Genomic DNA, 27,769 nt, shown 5'->3' with positions numbered 1-27,769 from the left:
GAAAACTAATTTGCACCCCTTGCATTGTAACATGGTTTTGTCCAGGAGACTGAATTAAGAAGTTTCTTAAGTTAAGATCCTTAATGAATCAGGCCCACTTTGATGAATCTACATCTTCACATTTCCGACTCGCGCCCCAGTATTTAAAAACATGTCCTTCTTATATTTTGGAACATCAGTCTTTGTTCAGAAGTGAAGTTGATTATCCTAAATACATTATAAAAAGAACATAAAACAAAACAGTGGATTAATAACTTAAACAAAAAAATCACTCAGCAAGTCTTTCTGACTGTTTCAATTTTAGAATGTCTGTGGGCAGCATGGTGGCTCAGTGGTTAGCACTTCTGTCTTGCAGCACTGGGGTCATGAGTTTGATTCCCGACCATGGCCTTATCTGTGTGTATGTTAGGGAATTTAGACTGTAAGCTCCAATGGGGCAGGGACTGATGTGAGTGATAACTCTGTACAGTCCTGTGGAATTAGTGGCGCTATATAAATAAATAATGATGATAATGTCCATTTGTATCTCTTTGTTACACTCTGGAGCTAGAGACACGTGGATAAAAGAAAAGCAATATAAAATACAGTTAGCACACACACCGGAAGGCTAGATGGATGCTGCTAAAATGTTAGAAATCTTTTCGGGTGTTTAAATTGATCAGAATATTAATCTGTTCTACTTGGTCCCTTCACAACCAGCACGAGATGACATTACAAGATGACCCATTACTTTTGCAATATCTTACACATCTCCCTACATTCTCAGAACAGCAGTCTGGATAACCCAATAACGCTCATGTAAGTGATCATTTATTTTTGGAATTCTTTCAAGACTCCACAACAGCCGTACCTCACTGGGCACTCATTCCGTCTCTTGGTGCATTTACAGAAGGTTTCAATATCCAAATATTTATTTACAATGTCCTTCAACCTGTGATGGACGTGTATGGAAACACAAGATACCATGAGATGTTACTGGAATATTTTACTTTATTCCAAATGTGCAACAAATGGTTCATTAACGGGCTCAGTACAGATTTCTGTTCCTCTGTCATTATGTGTCCACAGTACAGTAAACTATTTACATCTTCTCTCCGCTGCTTTCAGTTTGTTAAACTAATATTAAGAAAAAGCATCAATTAAAGCAGACAAGTTAATTAAACAATACCCTTACCCTTCTTTCTACAAATTGCATTTCTTTCTTTTTTTTTTTCGTCTTGTGTCACATGATGTGCTAGAGGCACAATAGATTAGAGAAGGGTCTCTAAGGACGTATTCTGGCATCAGGTACTCAGATACATCACTGGTAACCTTATATGGCAAAGGAGATGTACTCAGCTTTTTACATGGTTCATTGAAATGTCAATGTGGTGCAACGTGTGTGGTCTCTAATCCCCATATTCTATTTTTCTTATGCCAAGATGAACAGATGAAGCGGCAGGAGATGATAGCTAGCAGGTGAAGTAAGGACACGGGAGTGTTAAATAATCAATGACCCTGCTGTGGCGGATCACCTTGTATCACGTACATAATGTGGGAGATTATAGAAAAGAGGAGATAGAGAATTTTTGCTTTAAGTTGTTTTTAGGATTGACTTTCTTTGCCCTTCACATCCTATACCATTATATGAGCTGCCCCCCTACTAACGCCTCTTCTTATGCTAATAAGTAAAAATGTCTTTGATGGAACGGCTGTACAATTTTACACTCTTTTTTTTTAATTAAAATTCCTCATTGAGGATGCAAAATTGTCATCATCATCATCATTTATTTATATAACGCCAACATATTCCGTAGAGCTTTACAATTGGGGACAAACACAGTAAACTAATAAACAAACTGGGTAAAACAGACAAAGAGGTGAGAAGCTTACAATCTATGGGACAATGGGAGTTTGATACATGAGGTTAAGGCTACATTTTGCATTTCGGCCCAACCAGACTGCAAAGGTAAAAGTGACTCATAAGCTTAATGATCTTGTCACACAACAATGTTGGTCAGGGGGGTAGTTGTCTTGTGTGAAATTGTTTAACGGATGGTAATAGGGTAATATAGTGAGGTTTAGAGAGTGGTTGAGGAATATTTTAAGCTTGTCAGAAGAGGTGGGTTTTCAGAGAACGCTTGAAAGTTTGTAGACCAGAGGAGAGTCTTATTGTGGGAGGGAGAGAATTCCATAGAGTGGGTGCAGCCCGAAAAAAAGTCCTGTAACCGGGAATGAGAGGATGTAATGAGGGTGGATGAGAGACGCAGATCTTGCGCAGAACAGAGTTGGTGAGTTGGGAGATATATATATATGCCCTTTTTTATTGCTTAAAGATAGGTTTTCCCCATGCGTTAAGAAAATAGACATTTTTTTATAGTCAGTCTCTGTTCTCTACAGACAGGATCAGTTCTTACTTTTCTAAATGCTGATTCAGTTGGAAAAAAAATGCGTCATTATAATAGGAGAAACATTATTGTGTAGAGACTCTTTTAGACCTCATCTATTTGCAGCAACACATAAATAATGCTTGAGATGTAGCTTGGTCAAATTAAAAAGGGTTTCCACCTTTCTAATACGACTGTTAATTGCCCTCTTCCCCTATACTAGTCACTTAGGGTAGGTCCGGCTAGTTTTAATTCACCAGAATACCAGTACTTGCAATTAGTGAGGACTTTTGCTGGCTATTCTCTGTCATCATACATGAGCGAAAACCTGTAGGTTTGCAGGACAATATTATTATCGTTTATTTATATAGAGCCAGTCATACTATGCTGCACTGTACAGAGAATGTGTAGTTATTCACATCAGCGCCTGTCCCATCAGAGCTTACATTCTAACTTCCTACAGGACACACACACAGTTTGTCAGATGCCCATTAACCTGCCAGTAGGCTTTTGGCTTGTGGGAGGAAGACTATCCACATATGGAGATAACAAACTGCATACAAATACACATGCAGAAGGAGATGTGGAAGGGTCGGAAGGCAGTGATGTTTGTTTCCCTAATAATCGGTTTCCCAAACCTCAGCCATCTATCTCCATCACTCTTATTTTGCCCTACAGCAAAAACAATCAGTGGGCAAAATGAAAATAAATAATTTGCATCTTCCCCTGTAGCCCTAGACACAGACTCTCCTGTGCCCATAAAGAAAATATAGTTCTGCATAATAAAGAACAAGCTTAAAATGTATCTTGAACTTGAAAATAAATCCACATATCTAACTAACTGTAACCCAGTGATAAACAGGCTACTTATTAAACCTTCCATTGACAATTAGAGAAATAAGTAGAAATAAGCAATAGGTTCTGTCTTCTTTTTTCTTAATCTCTAGAATTAATATTAGATATCATGTAATTGTTTTATGTTTTAGTCATTTCTATGTATGTATATATATATATATATATATATATATATATACAGTGGCGCACGCAGGGGGGGTTGCTGAGTCTCTAGAAACCCCCCCTGCGCTAACTAAGAGGCCACTGTCCTATACAGCAGCCCCGGCGCTGTCAAAGAAGCGTCCGCGGCGGTGCTGTATTGTATACAGCACCGCCGCAGACGCTTCTTAGACAGCGCCGCGGCTGCTGTATAGGACAGCGCTGGCTAAACGGAATTGCTGCGCATGCGCAGCAGCTCTCTCTCGTGGGTTTTTTTTTTCTGGTCGGCGGGGAGAAACCCCCCCCCCCCCCCCGACAATCCTCCGTGCGCCCCTGATATAAACATGCATATATTTTTATGTTGATCTGCTATTGTATTGCAGTTACTTGTTGTTTTTACTTCTTTTCATAATTTTGCAAGTGTTTAAATATGGCTTACAAGTTGTCAAAAAGGTTATTGGTGAACATATAAATATATATATATATATACCTAACTCCAGGCAAGAAAAACATGACACATAGAATTTGTACTTTGTATTTCTCAGAAGGTAAGCAAGAAACATTTGGTATGAGTTGAAATACGGCATTGGTTCCAAGCAGAGATGTGTGAGCCAGCACTAAGCGCAGCTGTTAGAAAGCAGACTGTTCTCCTTGTTTTTTTTCACTATGGTAAAGCTGATGCGTTAACAATGACATAAGATTCTAGGAGCAGATGTATATATACCTCGTTACCTAGACTACTTGTAGTAACTGCCTGTCAATGCTTACTGCAAATGAATCACATATAAGATGAAATAATGTCAGTGGCTAAAGGTAATTGCTAGCCACTAGGTGATTGCGTGTGGATATCCTCTTCATACCTTTAAACCAACAACAATGCTTAAAAGTATATATATATATATATATATATATATATATATATATATGTATGTATAAAAAGTAGCTATAGCTATGGGATAATTCTGTGAATAAGAAACATAAAGTTAGATAAATATGGAACACAGAAATAAAAATACAAAGTCAATTGCATTATTGTTCCCTGTGTCTGTTTTTCGTCAGGGTCGTGTATGAGTAAACATGAGATTTTTGGAATTCCAGCATTTGTTTATGCAGCAAACACCATACACCAGTTTAAAGCGATGCCGGTGACAGGAACTAGTTTCATTGTGTATAAGTATCTGAAGATTCTTGTATGTGAAACGTATGTGGATCATATTACCAGCATCCGGAGAGATCTCTGCCTTTAACCAGATTTACATAACATCATGTGTGATTAATGCCAACACAGTTTACGATCTGTATTACGTGTGATTCAGTTACAGATGATGACTGGTCATATTTGCAGCGTTTTACACTAGATATCTGGCTACAGATGGAGCCATGGCTATTCGACTGTGACCGTGCTGTTCGTTATGGAGAATTATGTGTTAACTCGCCATGTTTTCTCACCTGTGAAATTTTACTGCTAGGCTATCATCTGCATTGAGTTCATTGTTAGGTTAGGTGGATCAAGATAATTGAATGTGTGATAACTATGAATCTATCTACTATATAAACAAACGTTGCCCATGCAGTTACCGACAAAGTGCACAGCTATGTTGGATAATTAAATAGTTTCTGATTAGCACAACTGTGTGGTAATTATACACATGCAGCTAACATAAGTCATATTAATATCTTCTGACCCTGTATGTACTAAGAAGGAGTCATACCATTACCTGTTTAGGTAATAGTGTCGGACAAAAGAGTAGGTGGGAGATCAGAGGAAGTGATTCACTAAGGCTGATCACACACTACAGAAAATCTCCCAATACGATATAGTTAATGAATGTACCGACGACCGAATGTCCCGATCAGCAGCCGATTCTTGTGTACACACTAAACACGTTTTCAAGATTTACCTTCTGATCTGTGCTCTTCATCTGTCATAACCATCAGCTGAAAAGATCATGACTCTGCGCATTCCGTAGAAATCTGTGGACACTCCAGGCCCTTAATGCATACACATTGCAGAACTGGAACGATGCAATGTGCTTTGGAACAATAATCGTTCATAGTTGGAGTGTGCACACTAATGCGATATCGGGCCGAGCGGTCGTTTATCTTGTGATTGGCACGGTAATCATCTTAAAACTCTGTAGGGTGTACCCAACCTATCTTGCTCCAGATAAGTTAAAAAAAAAATGTAAAAAAAAAGAAAGTGGGTTATGTTAAAAGGTAAGTTTTGCATGAGGGGGATGAGTCCTAGTTACTCTAATGGGCCGACTCAATTCCAAAAGATGTGCCGCGGAGTGCCTACGGAATGGTCGCAAAGGTACTTTGCAGTGAAGCAACGTCACAGATATTTCCTCGCTCCCTATATAGGTATGCAGAAAAATCCAATGTTGGGGTATCATAGTACCCCGATAAGTGCACAGCCGGACATTGTGGCTGCACATCGCTTAATATTGAAATGGGCCCTAATTATTTAACACTTTATGGTGTAAACTGTATGCTAAGGTATAGATATCCTTGTTGAGGCTGTTGAAAAATCGGGTTACTGTTGTGAATGCTGACTGGTTATGTTGTGTTTACATTACTCGGGCTTTAAAACTGTGTTTTAAAGAGCTATTAAAGCCCATTAAATGCATGCACACAGTGGCGGCAACCATATTGTGTTCTGAATTGATATTCCTGAGGAAGCAGTGACATTACTTAGGCAAAGTAATGTCATAGGTTTCTATTGAATTGATGGGCTGCATATTGATTCAACTCACAGAATAGTTGAGGCCACTGTGTGTAGATGACAGGACCACTTTGATCTCTCTTTATGTCTATGTGTTGTTTACATCCTCCAGTAAATCACCTAGTGACAAGATATCCGCTCTTTCCACTTGATAAAGATCATAGGTCATTTCAATCTCCTGGAACCCCATTGACACTATTGAAGGGTTAGGCAAAGAGAGGATACAGGAAAACATATAATAAGCAAATAGATGGTTTTATGAGGTGATTATTACTTTTATCTGTTCCTTCCAATGCACTCATTTGAGTTACAATAGTTTTGCTATACATTCCATCATGGAGAAGATTTTTAAGTCTGTCGAGTGATAAGTTACAATTGCGATGGGCCAGTATTGATTGACAAAATTAATCTGTTTTATATTGGTTTTTCATAACGCAGTTAGATCAAAAGATATTGATGAAAGAAAAAATAAGAGTTCTGCTGTATCCTTATATGGAAAACAGTTATACAGAAAGTTCCAAAAACCAGAAAAAAAAATGAGGTAAACAATGATTGCTTGGTGATAAAGTCATACACACAGATTGACATATACTTACCTTCTGTTTCCAGAGTATGATCTCCTGTCTCTGGACATACATACATACCACTGGTTGTAACCTGGCTGTGATTTATCTGTCTCCTGTCTATTTGTTGTAGGATTATTTTGTCAGTGGTCATTTTGGTTACTCTTCTGGAAAGGCTAACTTAACCTCATTGTAAAGAAACAGGCAATGTATGGAACCAGTGTTACAATCCCTTAATCTAATCCATACTCGGACTGCAATTTTTAGCCATGTTGTTATCAGGAAGTATCAGTGATGGAACTGTAACATCTGCTTGGAAAAGTACATCAGGGGTTAAATTCCACCTCCACAGGGAACACTCAGGAGTTGAGTGAATTAAACTACCATTGTTGCTTCTGTTTGCTCCCTATTGTCCACTAGTGAGCTCTAGAGACAACCAGGAGCCAGACCCAGCAGGGGTCACCTGAGGGAAGACACCTGGGGAGGTAGGGGAGGGTCTGGATAGTGTGAGAAGCCCACCAATCGAGACCTATTGCAACTACCCTGGGCAGGCAGTTCCCAAGGTGGGATTATGAGGTGATTAAAGAGGATACCCTGGGAGCTGGACACGAATGTGACTGACTTTGGCCAAGAGGTGATGCTCTGCCAGAGATGTGATGTGAAACCTATCTCATTGGATTTATTTGAACTGATTTTCTCACTTTCCACTGCTCCAGGGCAATGTATTTTATACTACTCCAGATGATGTTTGGCATTGCACATGGTGATCCTAGACTTGTGTTCAGCTGCATGACCATAAAACCTGATCCATGAAGCTCTTGGTGAACAGTACATGTGCGGATGTTGCTTTCAGAAGCAGTTTGGAACTCAATAGCCAGTGTTGCAACCAAGGACAGACAATTTTCACACACTTCAGTGCTTCAGTCCCATTCTGCAAGCTTGTGTGGCCTACGGCCTTCATGACTTAACTGTTGTTGCTCCTAGATGTTTTTACTTCACAATAACAGCACTTACAGTGGAGCGGGGGCAATCAAACAATGAAAGTCTCTGAGCTTGGCATGGCTGTATGCTTGATTTTATGCATCTGTTAACAATGGCTGTGGCTGAAATGGCCAAACACACTAATTAGAAGGGTGTCCACATGCTTTTGATATTATAGTACTCTGCTAGCGGATGTGCTGTTTGCTTAAGTACTATTACAGTATTGTCTCCTTGTTGCTGAACTTCTGCCTGAACTCTGACTGTCTTTGTCTGCTGCTTGCCCTGACCTCTTGTATGTCCTTTGATTATCGCTTAGCAACATGATCTCCAGGAACCACTTCATTTAAATAGTTCTATAGTCTCTTCTCTATTTAACTTACATATTAAAAACATGGGTGATAGCCGTTTACGTGTTTCAGGCAGCACCTCATGGGAATCACTTATTGTCGCTAAGGCTTCTTGTTCTTCGTACGTAGCTTGTTCCAAAGTTCCATAATAAGTGAGTGCAATGGTCAGTACATAGCCACTACTGGGACGCAGAAAGTCAAATTAGTCATTGAGGAGCTCGTGTTATGTGCACCATCTGTACCAATTTCCACTTGATAGCTTAAGTCTACAATAAGACATAGACGACTTCTGTATCGCAAAGCAGCCTCAAACCATTTCCAAGCTAGCTCATAATCTTGCTGGTGCTTCCCTTTAATTGCCTTGTATTAAAGAAAACGTTCAGTTGTCTGATTTAGACGTCTAAATATTTATCATGACATCTTTTGTACTTAACGGAACACAGAGTATCATTCACTTGACAATAATTGCTCATTTTATAGTGGTTTTCAGACATATTACATCTCCATGGAAAATTCTTTTGCATGGGTATTATTCGATTTGCATAAATATGCAATATCATGCCAAATATTTCATATTCTGCATGCAGATGACCACATAAGTCTTAGACAGTTTTTCATTATTGTTTACTTTCTTCCCAATTGTCAAAGCCTAAAGCAAAGATGTTTGTAAAGCAATTGTATATCATCATTTGTATTTTGGCTACAGGAGCAACTGCTTTTGAAATATAAATCCAATTTTATACATATTATTTAGGGATATTTTAGAAAATGGTATTATGGAAACTACAATTATCATGCAAATGATTGTTCTGTCATTAAATACAGGTTTGGGGGCAAAAAAGATTTGATTTAAATTCAAACCTTTTGCAACCAGAGAATAAAAGATTATTATTGTTTTTATAGAGTCCCCAATTACACAGTGCTTTACAGAGAACTGGCAATAATTCAGATCAGTGCCTGTCCCACTAGAGCTTACAGTCTAAATTCTCTCTCCCACACACACACACACACTATTTAGTCAGCAGCCAATTAACCTATCAATATGTTTTTGGATAATGGGAGGAAACCAGGACAAACACAGGGAGAGAATATAAATTCCACCTAGATAGTACCCTGGTTGGAATGAAACCCTGGCGCTGTGAGTCAGAAATACTAACCACTGTGCCGCTTGGAGCCTGTGTAGATGTGTCTGCTTTTCAGTTATCACCAGCAATGTTCTTATTTTCAATGATAACATTATCTTCTCTTATTCTAAATGCAGTATAAGCAGGGGCCTTCAAGCACCTTATTCCACTATTTATTGACACCATTACTTATGCATCTAGCACTTTTTTTTGCTATTTTTGATGGTGTTGATCTTTATGGGCCATTCTGTTCCCCTTGTCAACACAGGCACCCTTCTTTTGGGGTGAGCTAAAGTTTTAATTCTCCAAAGAAAGTTTTAGAAGACCTGTTGGAGAAATGGATTCATCTGAGCCTTTGGTGAAGGTGGGCCTGAAGACCCTTGCCCCCTAAGGAGCCCTATGAGTCTGCGAGTTGGGAGCAATGGGGCCCTTTCCTTTTTGGAGAGCCAGGCACCTCCCGCTTCAATAATAACACCATCTGCTCTTTGCTGGGGATTTGTCCACTGGTCCTCCCTCCTCTCTGCCTTAGCCCCCTAAGTCCTGAAAGCCTCTCTCCGCTCGGAACCTCTTGTGAGTTGTTAAGTTGTCAATGTACACATGGTACTGAAATCTTCACTCATAGAGGTGCAAGCAAAAATAAGCAAAGGTTTTAGCACCCAGAGGAACCTGGCACTTGGTACCAACAGGACATCACTTGTTATTTAATATGCCCCTTTATGTGGTTGCTGCAGATTTTTTTTCTACTCAAATGCAAATGTTTCTGGTTTGCAATAGTGGAAGATTTGGATGAAAGCACTACCTGCCATCACATTTGGATCTCTTCCTCTTTATTTTGAATGTCTCCTCTATATAATGCTTGTTTCACCCTACTAAGGGCTACTTATTAAGCCTTAAACCATTTGTATTGCATTATACTGCAGTTCCCATAATTCTCTGGCCCAATTTATCAAGTTCCAAAAACTCTAGCTTTTCGTAGCTTGGTCCTGATCGCTAACGTCACCTGAAGATTCTGCCCTCTGTACAGAGCATCGCAGGCAAGGGATCTTAGCCTCTATGGCAGGTATTGTGCTCCCCTCTCTGCTAAATATTATTAAGATCGCGCATTAGCATTAAAAACTCCGGGTCAGATCCCGGATTTGTTAGTATAGTAAAGTCATCACTTGGACAGCTTCTTATCAAATGACTGTCCCTGGATGATTTTTTAATAAACGGATGCAGTATATCGTTGCGATAAGGGATGATGAATAACGGGAAGGGGGGGGCGAATACGAATGTTAATAAATAGGACGCTTAAATTATTACAGTACATAACTCATGACAGTAAGCTGGCATCATGGCTGTCTGTATAAATGACAATTAAAAAAATCAACCTTATGCACATACCCTCGCTATTCATCACATTTCTTCAAATTACATTATGATAAACTAATACAGTATCAGTGGAATTCTTGAAAGCAACAAGAAGAGTCACACCACACTTTCAGCATTAAGGAAATTGCCATCACAAAGGGCTGGCTGCAATTCTTACTTTATTCTTTTTTATTTTAATATAAATTCTTTGCTTTCTTATGCATAATTATGATCATGTTTTATATAAGAGGCATCAAAATGAGTTTACAAAAATAGTGAATTATGCCATATATATTTAAGCAATAGTCTCCTTTTTTTGAGTCACAGTCAAAAAATCCAGGGGTCAATAAGGCCAGTCAGTTAAAGGGAGTGGTCATGCCTAAAATGTGTGTGATTTGGGCATGATCAGTGTGTTTTGGACTGATTGGGAGCATGACCTATATCGTCCCAATTTACCAATGTTAGCTGGTTTTAAAATCTGCATGGACTAAAATGATCTGCACAGTCCTGCCACATCAACAATGCTTTCAAATATGCTCTACCCTTCACCACCTTAACAGCAGTTGCCTCTGCAAAAGACAACACCTTGCCACAGCTCATAAATGGCCCGCATAGCCCCATAGAGACTGCTAGAACATGAGCTTTAATGAAACAGACTAAGGGGTATATTTACTAAATGGCAGGTTTGAAAAAGTGTAGATGGTGCCTATAGCAACCAATCATATTCTAGCTATCATTTATTTAGTGCCTTCTACAAAATGAAAGCTAGAATCTGATTGGTTGCTATAGGCAACATCTCAACTTCTTCAAACCCGCAGTTTAGTAAATCTAGCCCTAAAACTGTAAACAGTGAGAATACATAGTATCAGAAAAAGAAAGAACAGAGTGGGGGCTCAGGAAAGTGAACCAGTATTGCCCCCAGATTGTGCCATGTGGCCTGACAATGCCATGTTTCGCCCCTGCATAGAACAAATGACTCCCCTGGCCCCTCTTTTCTCTCCCCCTTACTCGATGGCTCCCTTTTGTGCCTGTTTTGTTCACCCTCTCTTAGGATGTGAGCTCGTATGAGCAGGGCCCCTCCTGTCTCCATACCTGTTCTTCTGCTCCGTCTTTACCCCATATTTCTGCCCGGAGTTTCTGAAGTATTGGTACTTTTTGTTTATTGTTCTGTACTATGTCACCCCGTATAGTCTACTGTTTGTACTGTATTCGGCGCTGCGGAAATCTTGTGGCGCCCACCAAATAAATGATAATAATAGTGTGATATATAGAGTTAATTTCTACGGTATGACTGAGCTTTGATTTTCTATTTAAAATAATACGCTACAAATATGTAAATGATACAGAAGATAATATGAAATTATCTTACATCTCTCAGTAGAGTTTTCATATTTGCTGGTAGCGGTCCTGCAGCATGCAGTAATCCTGTATTTTCATGCTCTATTATAGCAGCCTAGTCTGGGTGCCTGGAAAGCTATTCAAATCTAACAGTACAGATCTTATCCCTCGCTGCAGCCATTGTTTAAATTCTTATGGTAGCTTTTTGCTTTTCTTTCAGAACGATTTTCCGCCTGCAGCATCGGAGACAAACTGGGAATCTTTCACAAGCTCTGTCTCAGTAAGTAATACCGCGTGTCACTGTGTGGAATAAAATAAATACGTATACTATTAAATAAACAGCATGTTCCAAGTTATTATCTGTACTGCCAGAATAAAAAATGTTATGATGAGTATATTGGTTTTTTTTGGTAACTCAAACTTAAATTTGACAGATATTCCATGGAATTAATGCTACAAAAGACCATTAGCGTAATTGCAACTTTCTCAGTGCAAAATGTAAAAGAAAAAAAACATATATGTTTAATACAACAGGGCAGTGTATGTGGAAACAAAACTTTCCAACATGAATTATCATGTAAAGAACCATATATAATGACAGGTCCATCGTAAGACATTAGTGCAACCGCCACCCCTCAAATTCTAGGTAAAACACAAGTTACGATTTGGGGTAAAGTTATGGCTAGGGTTACTGCTTAGGGTAAGTTTAAATTTAGGATTGTTACTAATGTTATTGCTATGTAAGGGATAGGAGGAAAACAGCTAACCAACTGATGAACCGAACCAAGCATGGCTGGCCAACCGGCCCTAATCCACTTAACGTGGGGAACTAATCCCTTACTACTTGGCTGGCGCTAAATCTGGCGTCAGATTGACTACAACCTCTCTAGACTTACAATGATGTGCCCTCACAAAGCAGGTCAAGGCATCCCCCACACTAAAGGACCAAGAGTCACCGTACCTCGAAGAGGGCAATGACCTGTGGCCAATCAGTGATAGCGCCGTATATATCAGCCGCTGATCGCAGTGCCCTTCCTATCAACTGTGCCTGCTCTGTGGCGATGAGATAAAGATGTGGTTAAAAGATAGAATTCGCATGCGCAGGCCAATCGGTCACCAGGGGTGGGTGGGTCAGATCTTGTGAAGAATAATGAGGCCGTCTAGATAGCCAGAGGGCACCTATATAGAAATCCAGGTCACTCCCTATTGGTTGGTCTGGAATAGGGAATAGTAACCCTTTGCAGGTAAGTGTAAAGTTACAGAGGCACACACGTCTGCGTTTAAGTGCTTTCATCTATAGGGACTCTATTGTCATACTTAATGACGGGGGCTCCTGATGCCAGTGCCTTGCAATGCCCCTGGTATGACATGTGAGGGAGTATTATGGCACTTAGGGATGCAGTGTCTGGTAGCGGTAGCATCCATTGGTTATCCCATCCTAAAAAAAGTAAACAAAATCACAAACAGACCCATATTGGGTGTCAATGTTCTCGTCTTTCCCAAGTAGGTAACAGATTCACGCAGGTCCCCCCGGCCTCCCTCTGCCAGTAAATCTAGACTACAATTGCTATAAATAGAGCATGTTTTTAAGGGTGTTCTGTTCATATTGTATTAAAGACAGTTCAATCAGTGTTATGTTTACTGAACCACTGTAATTAACGTTAAAGATAAATAAAATTTGCCTTGTTCCACGTTGAACTATTGATATTACCACTAGGTTAAGAACTCTTGGTATTGGCCCTAGGTTAATAAGAGAATGGTGAGCTTCAAATGATCTTGCCTGGCCTTAATTAAGTAAGTGATATTAAATAATAAATATTAATTATTAAAAGTGTTTGATCATCCATCTGCAGACTTTTCTTACAGCTCTACCTCTCTCTTTACTGTAAAACATACTGAAATCCAGTAAAGGTGAAAGATGTGGACAGTAGTGTTACAAGGTCCCCCTAGACCAGTGATAGGCAACATGTGGCCCTAGGGCCACAGACGGCCCTGCAAGCTTCACTTACAGCCCCCGGCTCCTTTCTGATATGTTGTTACAGAGAGGTGTCTCTGTCTTTGATTAAATGTATTGTTTCAATCAGAGATGCAGAAAACCGAGCCCACCCGGACTTAGGGGATCCGAGTAGTCTAGCAAGCTGGCTCGTTACTTTCACGCGTCCTCGGATCTGAATCGAGGCAAAACATTGTTGCGTTGTGAGATCTCGTGGGCTTTGGAATCCATAAGTACCTCCCTTGCTCACACAGAAACAGGGGTAGCAGTGTTCTTGTCACTCTCCATTCTCCAGTGACATTGGTCAGTGCCATTGCTCACACAGAAACACGGGTAGCAGTGTCCTTGTCACTCTCCAGTGCCATTGCTCACACAGAAACAGGAGGGGTAGCAGTGTTCTTGTCACTCTCCAGTCTCCAGTGACATTGGTCAATGCCATTGCTCACACAGAAACAGGGGTAGCAGTGTCCTTGTCACTCTCCAGTGCCATTGCTCCCACAGAAACAAGGGTAGCAGTGTTCTTGTCACTTTCCATTCTCCAGTGACATTGCTCAGTGCCAGTGCTCACATAGAAACAGGGGTAACAGTGTTCTTGTCACTCTCCAGTCTCCAGTGCCATTGCTCACACAGAAACAGGGGTAGCAGTGTTCTTGTCACTCTCCAGTCTCCAGTGACATTGCTCAGTGCCATTGCTCACACAGATACAGGGGTAGCAGTGTCCTTGTCACTCTCCAGTCTCCAGTGACATTGCTCAGTGCCATTGCTCACACAGAAACAGGTGTAGTAGTGTTCTTGTCACTCTCCATTCTCCAGTGACATTGCTCAGTGCCAGTGCTCACATAGAAACAGGGGTAGCAGTGTTCTTGTCACTCTCCAGTCTCCAGTGCCATTGGTCAGTGCCGTTGTTCACACAGAAACAGGGGTAGCAGTGTCCTTGTCCCTCTCCAGTCTCCAGTGCCATTGCTCACACAGAAACAGGGGTAGCAGTGTCCTTGTCCCTCTCCAGTCTCCAGTGCCATTGCTCACACAGAAACAGGGGTAGCAGTGTTCTTGCCACTCTCCAGTCTCCAGTGCCATTGCTCATACAGAAAGAGGCAGGGTAGCAATGTTCTTGTCGCTCTTCATTCTCGAGTGACATTGCTCAGTGCCATTGCTCACACAGAAACAGGAGGGGTAGCAGTGTTCTTGTCACTTGACAAAAATTGACTGGAAATTAATGTTATTGAGATTGATAATAATGTAGGGATAAAAAAGAGCCAAATTATGTGATTATAGCAAAAAAAAATAGGGATTTTAGAAAAAAAAAATTGGGATCCAAAACCAAAACGAGAGTGAATTTGCCAAAACCAAAATACGAAGTTAGTCCAGATTCAAAACCTAAACACAGGGGTCAGTGAACATCTCTAGTTTCAATGATTTACTGAGTTTAAGGGTAATGTACTTTTGAAGGTAAAAGGGCCGCCTATGTGTCCTCTGAAGTGTTTCCTATCACTGCCCTAGACAATATCATGTGTGATTTGCTTATATGATCATCGCAGCTGCAAAGTTTCCCTGGAAACTATTTTAAAGTGTTGGCATCTACGGTATAATGTTGCCTATCTGCAGTTTGTGCTATGCAAGCATGTATCTGAACTGACTGCAATGTAGCTATGAAGCATATGTGTTCCATATATAACTGATGTTAACTCTAAATGTACATAATGAAAATAGCTTCTCTTGATCACAAAGTTCACATAATTCCAAGTGTTTGTCAAGTTTAAAAATATATAAACATGTTTTTTTTCCATTCATAGAAATGTGTCCTTTAATTCCAGTATAAGGGGCATTTTTATCAGATGGGACCTTTGTTTGGTAAACAGATTGTTTAAATATCTGTGATGGACTTAGAAAAAGCAACCATGATGATTGTTATAGTTTGTGTTTTTGCAGAAAATGACACACGCATACACCCCCAATACACCCCCTGAACCAGAGATAAACACATATACACATTTTTATTTTTTACATTCTTTTTCATTAACACACACCATTCCAGTTACAGCACATTGATAGCAACAGCACCAAGAGATACCCGTCTGCATATAGCGGGTGATGTGAACTTTAGGATGTATGATCTGCACGTTCCAATGTCGGAATGCACTGATTAGTAAAACATTATTTACAGAAACATCCATAGACAGCCCACCCATACACAGCTCACTGCTGTACATACCCAACGGCGACGCTGGCTGTTCGCATATTTTACATCTGGTATTTGTGCTGTAGATTTATTTAACCGTTTTTACCTGATGCTCGCTAACAAATTGTAAGGACCTCGGCTAATAGATTGGCTTTTAGAACCGAGCTAAAGAGGTCTTCACCTTTAGCAGCCGCCTTTCCCGTAGTACTTGAATCGTTCGGTGGTATTTGAGGTATTAAGCTCTAAGGTAGTAGAATCTTATCTAGTTAGCCATAGCGCATGGAGTTGGAAAACTGGAGGCAGGAACCAGGGAGAGGCCACAGGTCGTAGGTCAGTAGCGAGCAGGAGAGTCCAAGGACAGGCCAGAGGTTGGGGCAGGCAGCAAACAGGGAATTCCAGAAACAAGCAGAGGTCAAAGTTGCACAGGCATAGAAACAGAGTCCAATAAACAAGGTAAAGGTCACAACAGGTTAACAAGTCTTAGGACAGAAAGGTATCTAAACAGCAGGTCAGCAATCTGTGTAGCACGTTATCACCGAGGTGGTACACAGCAGGCACAATCAACCTCAACTGGCTAATAAATTAACTCCATAAGGCGCGCGCACCCGGATGTCAGATTAGCCGAGCCGCGGCGGTGAGAGGGGAAGCGTCCCGGCTGTTGCCCTGGTAATAGCCGGGATGTGGAACCCGGAGGTGACGTTCCGGCTGTCAGGACAACAGCTGGGATGTGGCCCCTACAGTGAATGAACGAGTCACGTGGCTCAAATTTGACGTCTTCCATTACATTTTATGACAGAAAACACTTTGCATTTTTTTGGTAGCTAACAAATTAGTTTTACATTCGTTCTATAAAATAGGACAGTTTGGAACAAAAGTGGAAGTCTATAATGTGGATGTACCTCTACAGAAGGTAAAGTATGGGGGTATCTGAGATGTAATTACCCCTGGAGATATTATTATATATGCAATTCATATCACTTAGCATCTGTTAAATGGACAAATTGTCTCACTTTATACTAATAGGACCGATGCAAAGGCTAATTGCTCTCAATTTATTACTTGTTTAAATGGAAATTAATGATTCCTAAAATAATATCACATCATTAGGAAAAATCTACATCACTTCACTTTAATTTAGACGAATGTGATGCTAACTGAGTTCTGGTTATTGTACACGCTGATATAATTTCACACTTATGTGTTTATATAAGAACACTTGGCGTTGAAGATCTATGAACATGGCTGTATATCTGTTAATATACAGCTCCGCTTTTCAGTAAAGAGGCAATGTAAATTAAAACTGATTACATGTTAAGTCTATTTGCCATGAAAATCTAGCTAACATTTTTTTTTTACATATTTAAACTAGCAAAGGGGCATTGCCATTGCTCAATGTGAGTAACCAGTATCCCAGTGTGGTGGGAATAGATATTTAGTTACAAATGTTGGTATTAGTTAAGGGTGTAGTAGAATGTTGTAGAAAAAGTTAGGGATTTAGGGAATATTATGGGGATAATTGAGGATTCAGCAGAGTGTGGTTGGACTAGTTGTCCATTAAGTGGAATGTGGTGGGAATAGTTTAAAGTTTAGTGGAAAATGGTAGAAATAGGAATTTAGGAAAATGTTGTTTGAATAACTGAGGATTTAGCAGAATGTGGTGGGAAAAGCTAACAAGTAAGTGGGGTTTGTGGGAATATTTAGTGGTTTAAGTATTAAGTGGAAAGTGGTAGGAATAGTTAGGGATTTAGTGGCATTTTATGCTAATAGTTAAAATATTGTAGATTGCTAGGGATTTAGGGGAATGATTTAGCAGAGTATGTTGGGAATATTTAGTGATTAGTAGAATTCAGTGGGGGTTAAGATTTTGAGAACTGTTTTGGGAATATTTGGGAATTTGACATAATCTAGTGTAAATAGTAAGGGATTATGGGGAATGTGGTGGCAATAGTAGGGGCCTTAGTGTAAAAGTTTGGGGTTTAGGGGAATGTGATGGAAATAAAAATGTACTGAAATGTCATGGGAATAGATAACTATTTGGGGAATGTTGAGGGAATAGTTAAGGTTTATATTTGTATGTGGAGGGAATAGTTGGAGATTTATGGAAATATGTTAGAAATAGAATTTAAGCAAATGTGTGTTTAGGGATTAGAGGAATGTGATAGGAATGGTTAAGAATCTGGTTGAATGTGATAGAAATAGCAATTAAGTAGAAGTGGTGGGAATACTTGATAAATTAGGGGAATATTTTGGAAATATTTAGGGATTGAGTGGGATGTGGTGGAATTGGTGAAAGGTTTTGTGGAATGTGGTAGAAATAATTAGGGTTTTGGGTGGATGATTTAACAGAAAATAATAAGAATAGTTAGGTATCAAGTGGAATATGGTGGGTGGTGGGAATAAATCAAGATTTAGCTTAATGTTTTATGAATAGTAAGAAACTTAGTGAGTTGTGGGGAGAATAGTTAGGGAATTGGTCAAGATGTATTAGAATGTTGTTGGAATAATTAGAGGTTTAGAGGAAATGGTGGGAATAGTTCAGGAATTTAGGGAAATGTTATGTGAAATATTGAGGGTTTAGTGGAATGTGCTAGGAGTAGATGGAGATTTAGAGGAATGTGTTGGAAATAGTTGGGGATTAAGCCGAATGTGATGTGGGTAGAGAATTAGTGGATTGTTGTGGGGATAATTAAAGAGGGGAATACCCTGGGAATAGTTAGGTATTTGAGAAAGGTTTAAGAATAATGGGGGATTCATAAGAATGTGGTGGAAATATTTTAGGATTATGTGGTATAGTTAGGAATTAACTGGATTTGGTGGTACAGTTGGGGATTTAGCCGAATGTAATAAGAGTAGAGAATTAGTGGATTGTTGTGGGCATAATTAAGGGTTTAGTGGAATGCACTGGGGATACTTAGGTATTTGAGAAATGTTTAAATATAATGAGGGATCGATCAGAATTTGGTGGAAATATTTTGGGATTATGTGGTATAATTAGGGATTTAGCAGAATGTCAAAGCAACAGCAAATGATTTAATGTAATGTGTTGGTAAAGGTGAGGGGTTTAGGGAAAGGTGATAGAAATAGAGATTTACTAAAATGAGTAGGAATAGGTTTTTCTGAATCTTGTGGGAATAGTAGGTAATGGAAATAGTTAGAGATTTTAATGAATGTATTGGGAAAAGGTAGGGATTTATAGGCATGAGATGGGAATAAATCTCATGTGTTTGCAGGATTTAGTGCTTATTTCCCTTTGATAAATAGACCCAAAATTGTTTAAGGTTTAAAGGACTTTTAAGTAACAGTAATTTACATCCACCATACACACAGTGCAGAAACCAATATAATCATAATCATTTCTATGGCATTACTTTATATCTGACTCTTGTCTAGTTCATTACATACCTAGAGTACTATCAAATCAGGGATCCTAGATTTTATTAGAACACTCCCCTTACATTCTGATTGGCTTAATGTGTGATTCAAATTGTTGCCATTGCATTGGAAGAAATATTTTTCTTTTTGGGAATTTAGTTTCAGATAGAAGAACCACACATTTTATAAAACCAAGCAGAGGTTGATGTCAAACCGCCAGACTATTCCTGTCATGTATATTAGCTAGTTTGGCAGCCTTATGTGGACAGATGTATTGGCTGGCTCACAGCTGTCCTCCATGCTGTCATGTGAAATAGCCTGTGGCCGTCTTTTATGAATTAATCGCAGACGTTTTGCTCTGATCTACCAACATATTTGTTAATTGCACAATTTGATTTATATCTCAGAATGAATTTAATACATGAAATATTACCTCCCGTAGCAGCAGAGAGTAAACACTTTTGATGCAATAAAAAGAATCCAACAATTAATTATGAGCAGAAAATAGAGGCATGGTTTGTATCCTTTTTTTCTATTAGTAATTTTTTTTTTTTTGCCTGATCTATTAGTTAATTAGTAATCCCGCCCTGCCCACGGTGATTATAGTCTGACATAATAATTATGATTTAAATAATAAAAATTACGGTTGGTATCTGTGATAGATTTCATTTATATATTGGCTCAGTTTCCCTCTTAAAATGAAAAGGGCGTCTGTATAAACATTGTAATTTGTATTCATGGGTTTACCAGTAATGCATGAAAAACAAACTATACATCTGTCTATGAAGTTAGGAAAACACAATCTAGAATGAATGGAATGATGGATCCAAGATACAAGCACAGTTAAATAACAGAAGTCAGTGAAATGGTTGATGTTATGGGCTGAACTATTTAATGTAGTTCCAAGGTGCTGCCAATCATTTTACATATGAAATTAATTTACTTTTGGAATTAAATTAACTTTGAAGCAAACAGAAGTAGAGTGGGCTAATTTGAGTAGGCTAATACTAAGGGTATATCATCATCATCAATTTATATAGCGCCACTAATTCCGGAGCGCTGTACAGAGAACTCACTCATATCAGTCCCTGCCCCTTTGTCTTCAAATTATTTAAAAGAACACTATCATCAAAAGTGTGTATAATTTAAAATGAATTTAAACATGATGTTTAAATGTGTATAGTTGATAGCTATTTTGAGTATAAAATGTGACAAAATAGGTCTAAATATTTAACAATTGCTTCATTATTTAAGATTAAGGTTATAGAAGTACATCCTAGATCAAAATGACAGACTCATTTAAATATGCAAAACTTGCTATTTAAAAACAGTTTATGAGTCATTGTTATCATATTCTGCTCCAATTCTAGTTGTCAGCTTAAGCCATATGAAACCGCCTCTTGAAGTTCCACAACCATGCAACTAAAGTCACATAAAAATGTATTTTCTTCAGATGTAAAACCTTCAAAACAGATTGGTTACTGTACATGGCTGAATTAATTGATTTTATTTTTGTATTTGTCATTTACAGACATAACCTCATTACCACTGTACAGACAGAGCACATTTCTTCAGGGCAAAAGGCGCAATCAGGTGCCTTTCGAACCGGAGAATGCGCTGGATTGCGCTAGCCTAATCCCTCCCATGCCATATTTACACTATGGAAGTACAGCACGGTTAGAGGTGAGCGGCGTGATCTGTGTGGTGTGAGGGAGATTCTCAAACACGCCGTTTGTCTACAAGAAATATGCTCCATCTGTACTTGAGAACATGATGATGATCCCATAGATTGAACTGTATCCTCGTTGTAAACATATGTTTACAAACAGTAATTAACGCTGGCTTACATTTACTCTTAGGAAGTCTCCCATCACTCACCATCAGTGACGGATTCCTCTCTGATTGCGGAGGCACTTGACCAGACTATCGCTATGTTTGACACCGTTGAAGAGGTACTTAAACACTTCAGTCCAGAAACGTGGAAAGACGACCTAGAAAGTCTATACACCGATACATCTCAATTCCGCGGCAGAACATTTCAAGAGAGAAAATCTAAAGGTAGGAAAGTCTTCACAAAAAAAATCAATTCATAAAATGGTCAAGAATAATAACCATACATAACATCAAAGTGATTGGCATACTATTTTAGCCATATTTGCGTACTTTTATGAGCTCCCGTTTGGGTGATGAGGATGGGAGCTCTGTGGAATCAGATCACATGTAACTCAGTGACTCGATACGCTCCATCAAGCTTTGCCAACTTTTGACACAATTACACAATGTGCATCATTATGCTCTGTACAGTGTGACGATGAGAAATGCACCATCACACCATGGTAGCCAGAGGGTGACTTTGTGAATTGTGTGAGACGCTGTGTTATTTTATTATTATTATTAATTTATATAGTGCCACTAATTCCGCAGCGCTGTACAGAGAGCTCACTCACATCAGTCCCTGCCCCATTGGGGCTTACAGTCTAAATTCCCTAATACACACACAGACAGACAGACTAGGGTCAATTTTGATCGCAGCCAATTAACCTACTAATATGCTTTTTGGAGTTATGCCTGCTATATCATATTCTAGCTGAACATCAGGGAGATTGCCAGAGTTTGCTCTTTCGGGAGACTCCTGGAAACTCCGGGAGATTCTGCAAGTATGATTATACCAGTGAGTTTCATGCTAGTAGCGTTGTTGACTGTACCATGGATGAAAGGATGGGTGGATAGGGTCGGGTAATTTTGTTGCATTAGCCTTCAATATCAATATCTAGTTAATTAAGAGAATGGTCACCCTTGTAAATAGTATTCTTTAAAGGCACAAATGTGGGATTTATTTGATCGGTATGCTGTACATTTATCCTCTTATATTTAGCATATTCCTAATCACAGAGAGCACAATGGATTGTTCTTATTTTTTATAAGTTATTTTGGAAATCTTCACATTTTCTAAGAGAGCATACATAAGTCATCAGTAAGAAACTGTAAGTCTTGGAGAGATGGTTAACAGAGATGAGGCACAGGTCAAAGATAGATAGATCTAAGCAGGCGGGAGGAAGAGTATTTTGAAATTAGATTTTAGATGTATGCAAGGATGGTGTTGTTGAGAGCTTTGTAGGTAAGGATGAGTAATTTAAATTGGATTCTGAAGGAAACAGCAAAGTGGTGCGGCAGGTGTGTAGTGGTGACAGGAAAATCAGTTTTGCAGCAACATTTAGGATGGCTTGAAGTAGAGATAAATGGGTGTGGGGAATGCCAGATAGCAGGAGATTGCAGTAGTCAAGACAGGAGATGAGAGAATGGAGTTTTAGTAGCATCTTGGGTAAAAAAAAAAGGACATATTATGGCAATATTTCTAAGGTGGAGGCAACAGGACCCGGAGAGACTCTGGATGTGAGGAATGAAGAAGAGGACGAAGTTAAATGTGACACCAAGGGAGTGTGAGACTGAGGAAATTGTGATGTTATTGACAACCAGGGAGATATGAAGTGAGAGGAGGTGTTGACTATAAGGGGGGGGATTATAAGTTCTGTTTAGAGATGTTGAGATTTAGGTAGCATTAGAACATCCATGTGGAGATAACAGAGAGACAGCTGGTTGCACAAGGTAGTACAGAAGAAAACAGGTCAGGGGAGGAGAGGTAGATTTGAGTGTCATCAGTGTAGAGGTGGTGCTGGAGACCGAATGAGTGAATTAGTTGTCCCAACATAGAGATATACAGTGAGAGAAGTGTACATAGAGAGAAGTGTTTGACAATTTGTTCTATATTCTCTTGGTTAATCTCATCAGTCAAGGTGTCATCTTCCTCCAACAAACAATCTTCAATGAATTTTTGTATGTTAGTATTGGGAGGAAGACACGCCCTCAACACTACACGCCAATCCTTATTGGTTGGTTCGTGGGCATTTCCTAAGTCTTTAACAAATTTCTGACACTTAGCCAACTCTTTTCTAGGATCTGGGAATTCAGTCATAATGGAACGTAATTCTGATCTAGTCCAGGGACAATGCATTGTAACATTTCTTAAAGGAACTACACCATCCTTATTCGGTTTCCCATTGGGAACTGATATTGTGCGGACTGGGAACGCACCCTCTGGTACACTGACTTCAGGGGACACTACAGGATTTGTTGGTTCTAGATTTAGAACGCTTTCACTCCTAGTGATCACGCTACTCTCACCTATCTCAGCCATTTTCTCATACTTGCGCTGAGCCTCTAGTACACTAACGGCATGGGCAATGGCCGAAATCACAGTGGGTTCATCTTCATTTTGGCTTAAAACAGGATACAACTTAGCAATTTTTCTATTTTCAGTTTTAACAACGGCTGTACTTACCCCTCCCGCCACATAAGGTGGCGGGGGCGCACTTGCACTGAGTTCGCCACGCTTCTCAACGGTTACATCCGCCTTGCGTGTGCTTTTCGCCACGCCTACTTCCGGTTTGCATTCGCTGCTCTGCCACGTGTTACCTTCCATTTGCCCCAATTTTAAACAATCATTATGTTTATTCCTCACTTTCGTTGAGGTAATCAACCATCTTTTACAGTATTTAGTACCTCTGCATTAAAACTTCCTATTGTTGGGAAAGGCCTATCACAAGCTTTGGTCATCTTGACCCACGTGTCACAATACACAGTTGCGTATGCACCATATTTCTTACACATGAGAAACCTCGCTGAACCAATAGGGCCTTCCTTAGGCAGTACACTGACCATCTCTAGCGTATGCTTAGCACCCATGTTGAACAATATACCTTCTACCCGGAACACAGACACACCGCAGTGCTCTGTTCCTTCCGGCTAACAATTCCAACTCTGTTGCTACAATCACTGCTAGAGATCTTTAATGCTCGGTGAACGTATTTTCTTTAGCCGCGTTCACTCGCTTTTCTCGCACCCGGCGAGGATCCCTAATACAGAAATATCACTGTGGGCCCCAAGGGCTATCAGCTCCTCGATACCCTGGCTCAACCACAAAAATCTGTTGAGTTTATTATAACTGGGAGAACAAAGTCGATACAATCAACCAGCCTTTCCAATATAATTCCTCCTAGCTGCTTCAGCAATTCGCACTAACGGTGCGGTTAGATCGCACTGCCTACCAATACTAATTATTAGCAAACCTTGCGATCTATTGGTAGCGCTTTGCGAAAACCCGGTTTTCGCATTCGGTATACCTGCCCTGTATACCGTCCTTCAGTTGGGCAATCCGCCTCGTCAGACAGCAACTGAGCACAATGAATAATGAACAGTGTATCTACGTTACAACATCACACACTATACACCTTTTCTGCGCAGAAAATCAAAAGTTCCCAACAACAGTAATAATATCTCAGAGGCTTTCACAAGTAATTATACTATGCATGTATAATAACTATCAAAACGATTGTTTAACCACGTGGCAAATCTACCGGAAGTTCGCGTACGCACAGCAGGAAATACACATACGCTAAGCAATGCAATACAGTTAAAACGCACAATGACAGAAAAAATAAACAGTTTTCTCTTTTGTCCCTAGGTTCTAGTTAGCGTGCCCTAGATAATGCAAAACGGACATTCGGTTTCACAACACAGAGTAAAATTCAGGTTTTGAACACCATGCGTTCTTACCCATTTATGACGCGTCTCCACCCTTCGTTGCAGAACCGAAATCCGTTGGTCTTGCGTATCATCTGCAACGAAACCTCCAAAGCTCACGAGCCCCCAAATTGTTATGTGCGTATTGTCGCTAACCAATAACGATTGTCGAACCTCGATTTGTGTTTCCAAAGCACAAAGATTTATTCGCAATAAGTAGAATAAAAATGCTCAAGCAAAGTAATAGTAAATACAGCCGTTACTTATCGCAGGTGCTCTGGATCCAGTGCAGTCATTCAATCCTGAAGTCTGGGGACAAGATGTCTGCACTCTGGATCACAAGCTGCTGCTTATATACACAATCAAATACAGTAATACAATGAAGATGGTATAGCTTGCATCTATTGGTCCAGGTCTCAGGAATGTCCAAGGGGTTGTCAATCATTGGCTGGTTCATCCTAAGGAATCCAAAGGAGGGGGTCATCTCTGCAGGGGGTATGCTCTGCTCTTCCCGCCAAGATTCCTTAGTCTTAAGTAGTTCATAATTCCCTATCATTCATAACTTGTGTATGCACTCTGCGATTCCCTCGCAGAGTGAACCAAACAGTAGGATATGTAACAAGGTTCATTATGATACCACTCATGATGTTATTCCTTCAACCCGTTCCGTGTATTTCACTAATATGCATGTAACTCTGATATAACATATAAATACTACTATATTTCGACATAACTATGTGTTGCAACTACCATTAATGTGTACTATTTTAAAAGTATGCGTGTTTGTGCGAATGTATGGTAAAAGACCAATTACTGTTGCTGCCACGTGTAGTGGATGCGTACGCCCTTTCACGCCGTACCGTGCCCTTGTACGTCGATGCGTACCGTACGCATCTTTTCAGACAAAGACAACCAAGTTTGCTAGACTTTAATTGAAATGGCTTTATCCAATTTGCTGACTTCGACAATAGCGTGACAAGAACAATTCCCTGCACAAGTGAGAAAGTTACATGCGCCATGAATTGGTTTTCTCGGTACAGTCAATGCTTTTCAATAAGCACAGGCTTTGCACCTTTTTTCTCCCATGCAAAAACGAAAAAAGTCCTCAAAATTGATTAGGGGGAAAATGAAAACTTTCAGCTGCCACATTGCAAACATTTGAAAATTGTCTCCGACATGAGTGGGAATGAAGCGGTTAAGTGACAAGCAGGTATTTTAGCCCATCAATTCACGCTTCAAGATCAGTTCTGATAATCATGGTTCAGAGCAATATTAAGTATTTGATTTAAGTAAAAAAAAAAGAAAAGCTGACTGCTAAAACAGAGCAAATATTAGCAAGTGGCCGATTGGTCTTGTCAAATACTATTGACTAGTGGTTTGGTATTTTTCTCGATTTTTACATGCAATTAGGCACAGAACCCAGCACATTGTTTAGTGTTTAGTAATTACACGAGAGCATAAACAATTACAACATTCAATAGAGATGCATAGGGGCTTTACTAATGTGATCATTAGTAAAGCATAAAATGTGTAGAAAAGAAGAGAAGGTGATCAAAGTCTGCATTTAAATGTTAACTATGAGTCACAGGAATAAAGAAAATGTTGTGATTTAATACTGATACTCAGAATTAGTAACAGAACTCTGTTTATTACAGTGATTATGTATTGATCAGATGATTTGGGTGCTGGTACACTATCTCTGCTGTCCTTTGTAGCACCTAATGTACTTGTTGTCATGAAGTTAGCAGAATTCATTGTAGCAGATGATCACTTACACTCATGTCATACAATGGGACAGGTGGGACAGTCTTGGTTTGGGGGCTCTGACATAGAGACATGTCATCATCATCTTCATCACCATTTATTTATATAGCGCCACTAATTCCACAGCGCTGTACAGAGAACTCACTCACATCAGTCTCTGCCCCATTGGAGCTTACAGTCTAAATTCCCTAATACAGACAGACACAGACTAGGGTCAATTTGATAGGAGCCAATTAACCTACCAGTTGTTTTTGGATTGTGGGAGGAAACCCACGCAAACACAGGGAGAACATACAAACTGTTCACAGATAAGGCCATGGTCAGGAATTGAACTCATGACCCCAGTGCTGTCAGGCAGAAGTGCTAACCACTGAGCCACCATGCTGCCCATGTAGAACCCCTTTCCCGTGCAGACCGAAAGGGGTGGTGAAATGTTCTCTCTCTCTTCAGTGCCTCCGCCTGAGTCTTCTGCACAGTATGGGCGGATGCAGACTAAGACTGAATCCACCACCGGTTGACTTTGGAAGCCCCTTGTACCCAACTGCACTAACCCTCTAAATAATAATGTACCGCACACTGTGGTTGCAAACAATCAACTGAGTGTTTATTTTGGGGAAAAAAAGGGAGAGGCAGATTTAAATATGGGGAAATTATAAACGGAATAAATGGGACAGCGGGTAAGATATTAATCAAAGGCAACAGTACAGTAATAATTAAACAGCAAGACGACACGCCATGCATACATTCACTGGCGCCCTAAACTCTCCCACAATGTACCCACACACAGTGTGAAAATATAAATCAACAATAAGTACAATCCTGCCAATATTAAATAGTTTGTGAGGTTAACTAATTAACGTTGGTGAGTCTCCCTCTCCACACATAGGCACGCTTTGTGGCACATTTGGGGACAGAAGTCAGATGACTGATTCAGTACAAGCACTGTTTAGGATTCTACAGGGCATTCTCATCTCTTCTTTCATTGATGACAATTAGTATTGTCTTTTACAGCATAGATATTAGATATTAATCTCCATTGGATTACAAATCGGTGAGCATTTGCACTGACCCCTGGGAATTTACATATATTGTTT

The 27,769-nt window shown here is 39.7% G+C and overlaps 1 protein-coding gene across 1 annotated transcript in view; it reads left to right on the top strand.

Annotated features, from left to right (window-relative positions):
* The window catches only part of PDGFD (platelet derived growth factor D), a 201,304-nt gene that overhangs the window by 150,593 nt on the left and 22,942 nt on the right, over nucleotides 1-27,769 (top strand). Inside the window, exons 4-5 of the mRNA XM_075198810.1 lie at nucleotides 12,008-12,067; nucleotides 21,191-21,389. Of these exons, the coding sequence (XP_075054911.1) occupies nucleotides 12,008-12,067; nucleotides 21,191-21,389 (259 nt within the window). The remainder of the gene's footprint in view (nucleotides 1-12,007; nucleotides 12,068-21,190; nucleotides 21,390-27,769) is intronic.

Source organism: Mixophyes fleayi, chromosome 2 (genome assembly GCF_038048845.1).
Source record: "Mixophyes fleayi isolate aMixFle1 chromosome 2, aMixFle1.hap1, whole genome shotgun sequence".
In the NCBI taxonomy this organism is placed as follows: Eukaryota; Metazoa; Chordata; class Amphibia; order Anura; family Limnodynastidae; genus Mixophyes; species Mixophyes fleayi.
This window is presented reverse-complemented; position numbering and strand designations above follow the sequence as displayed.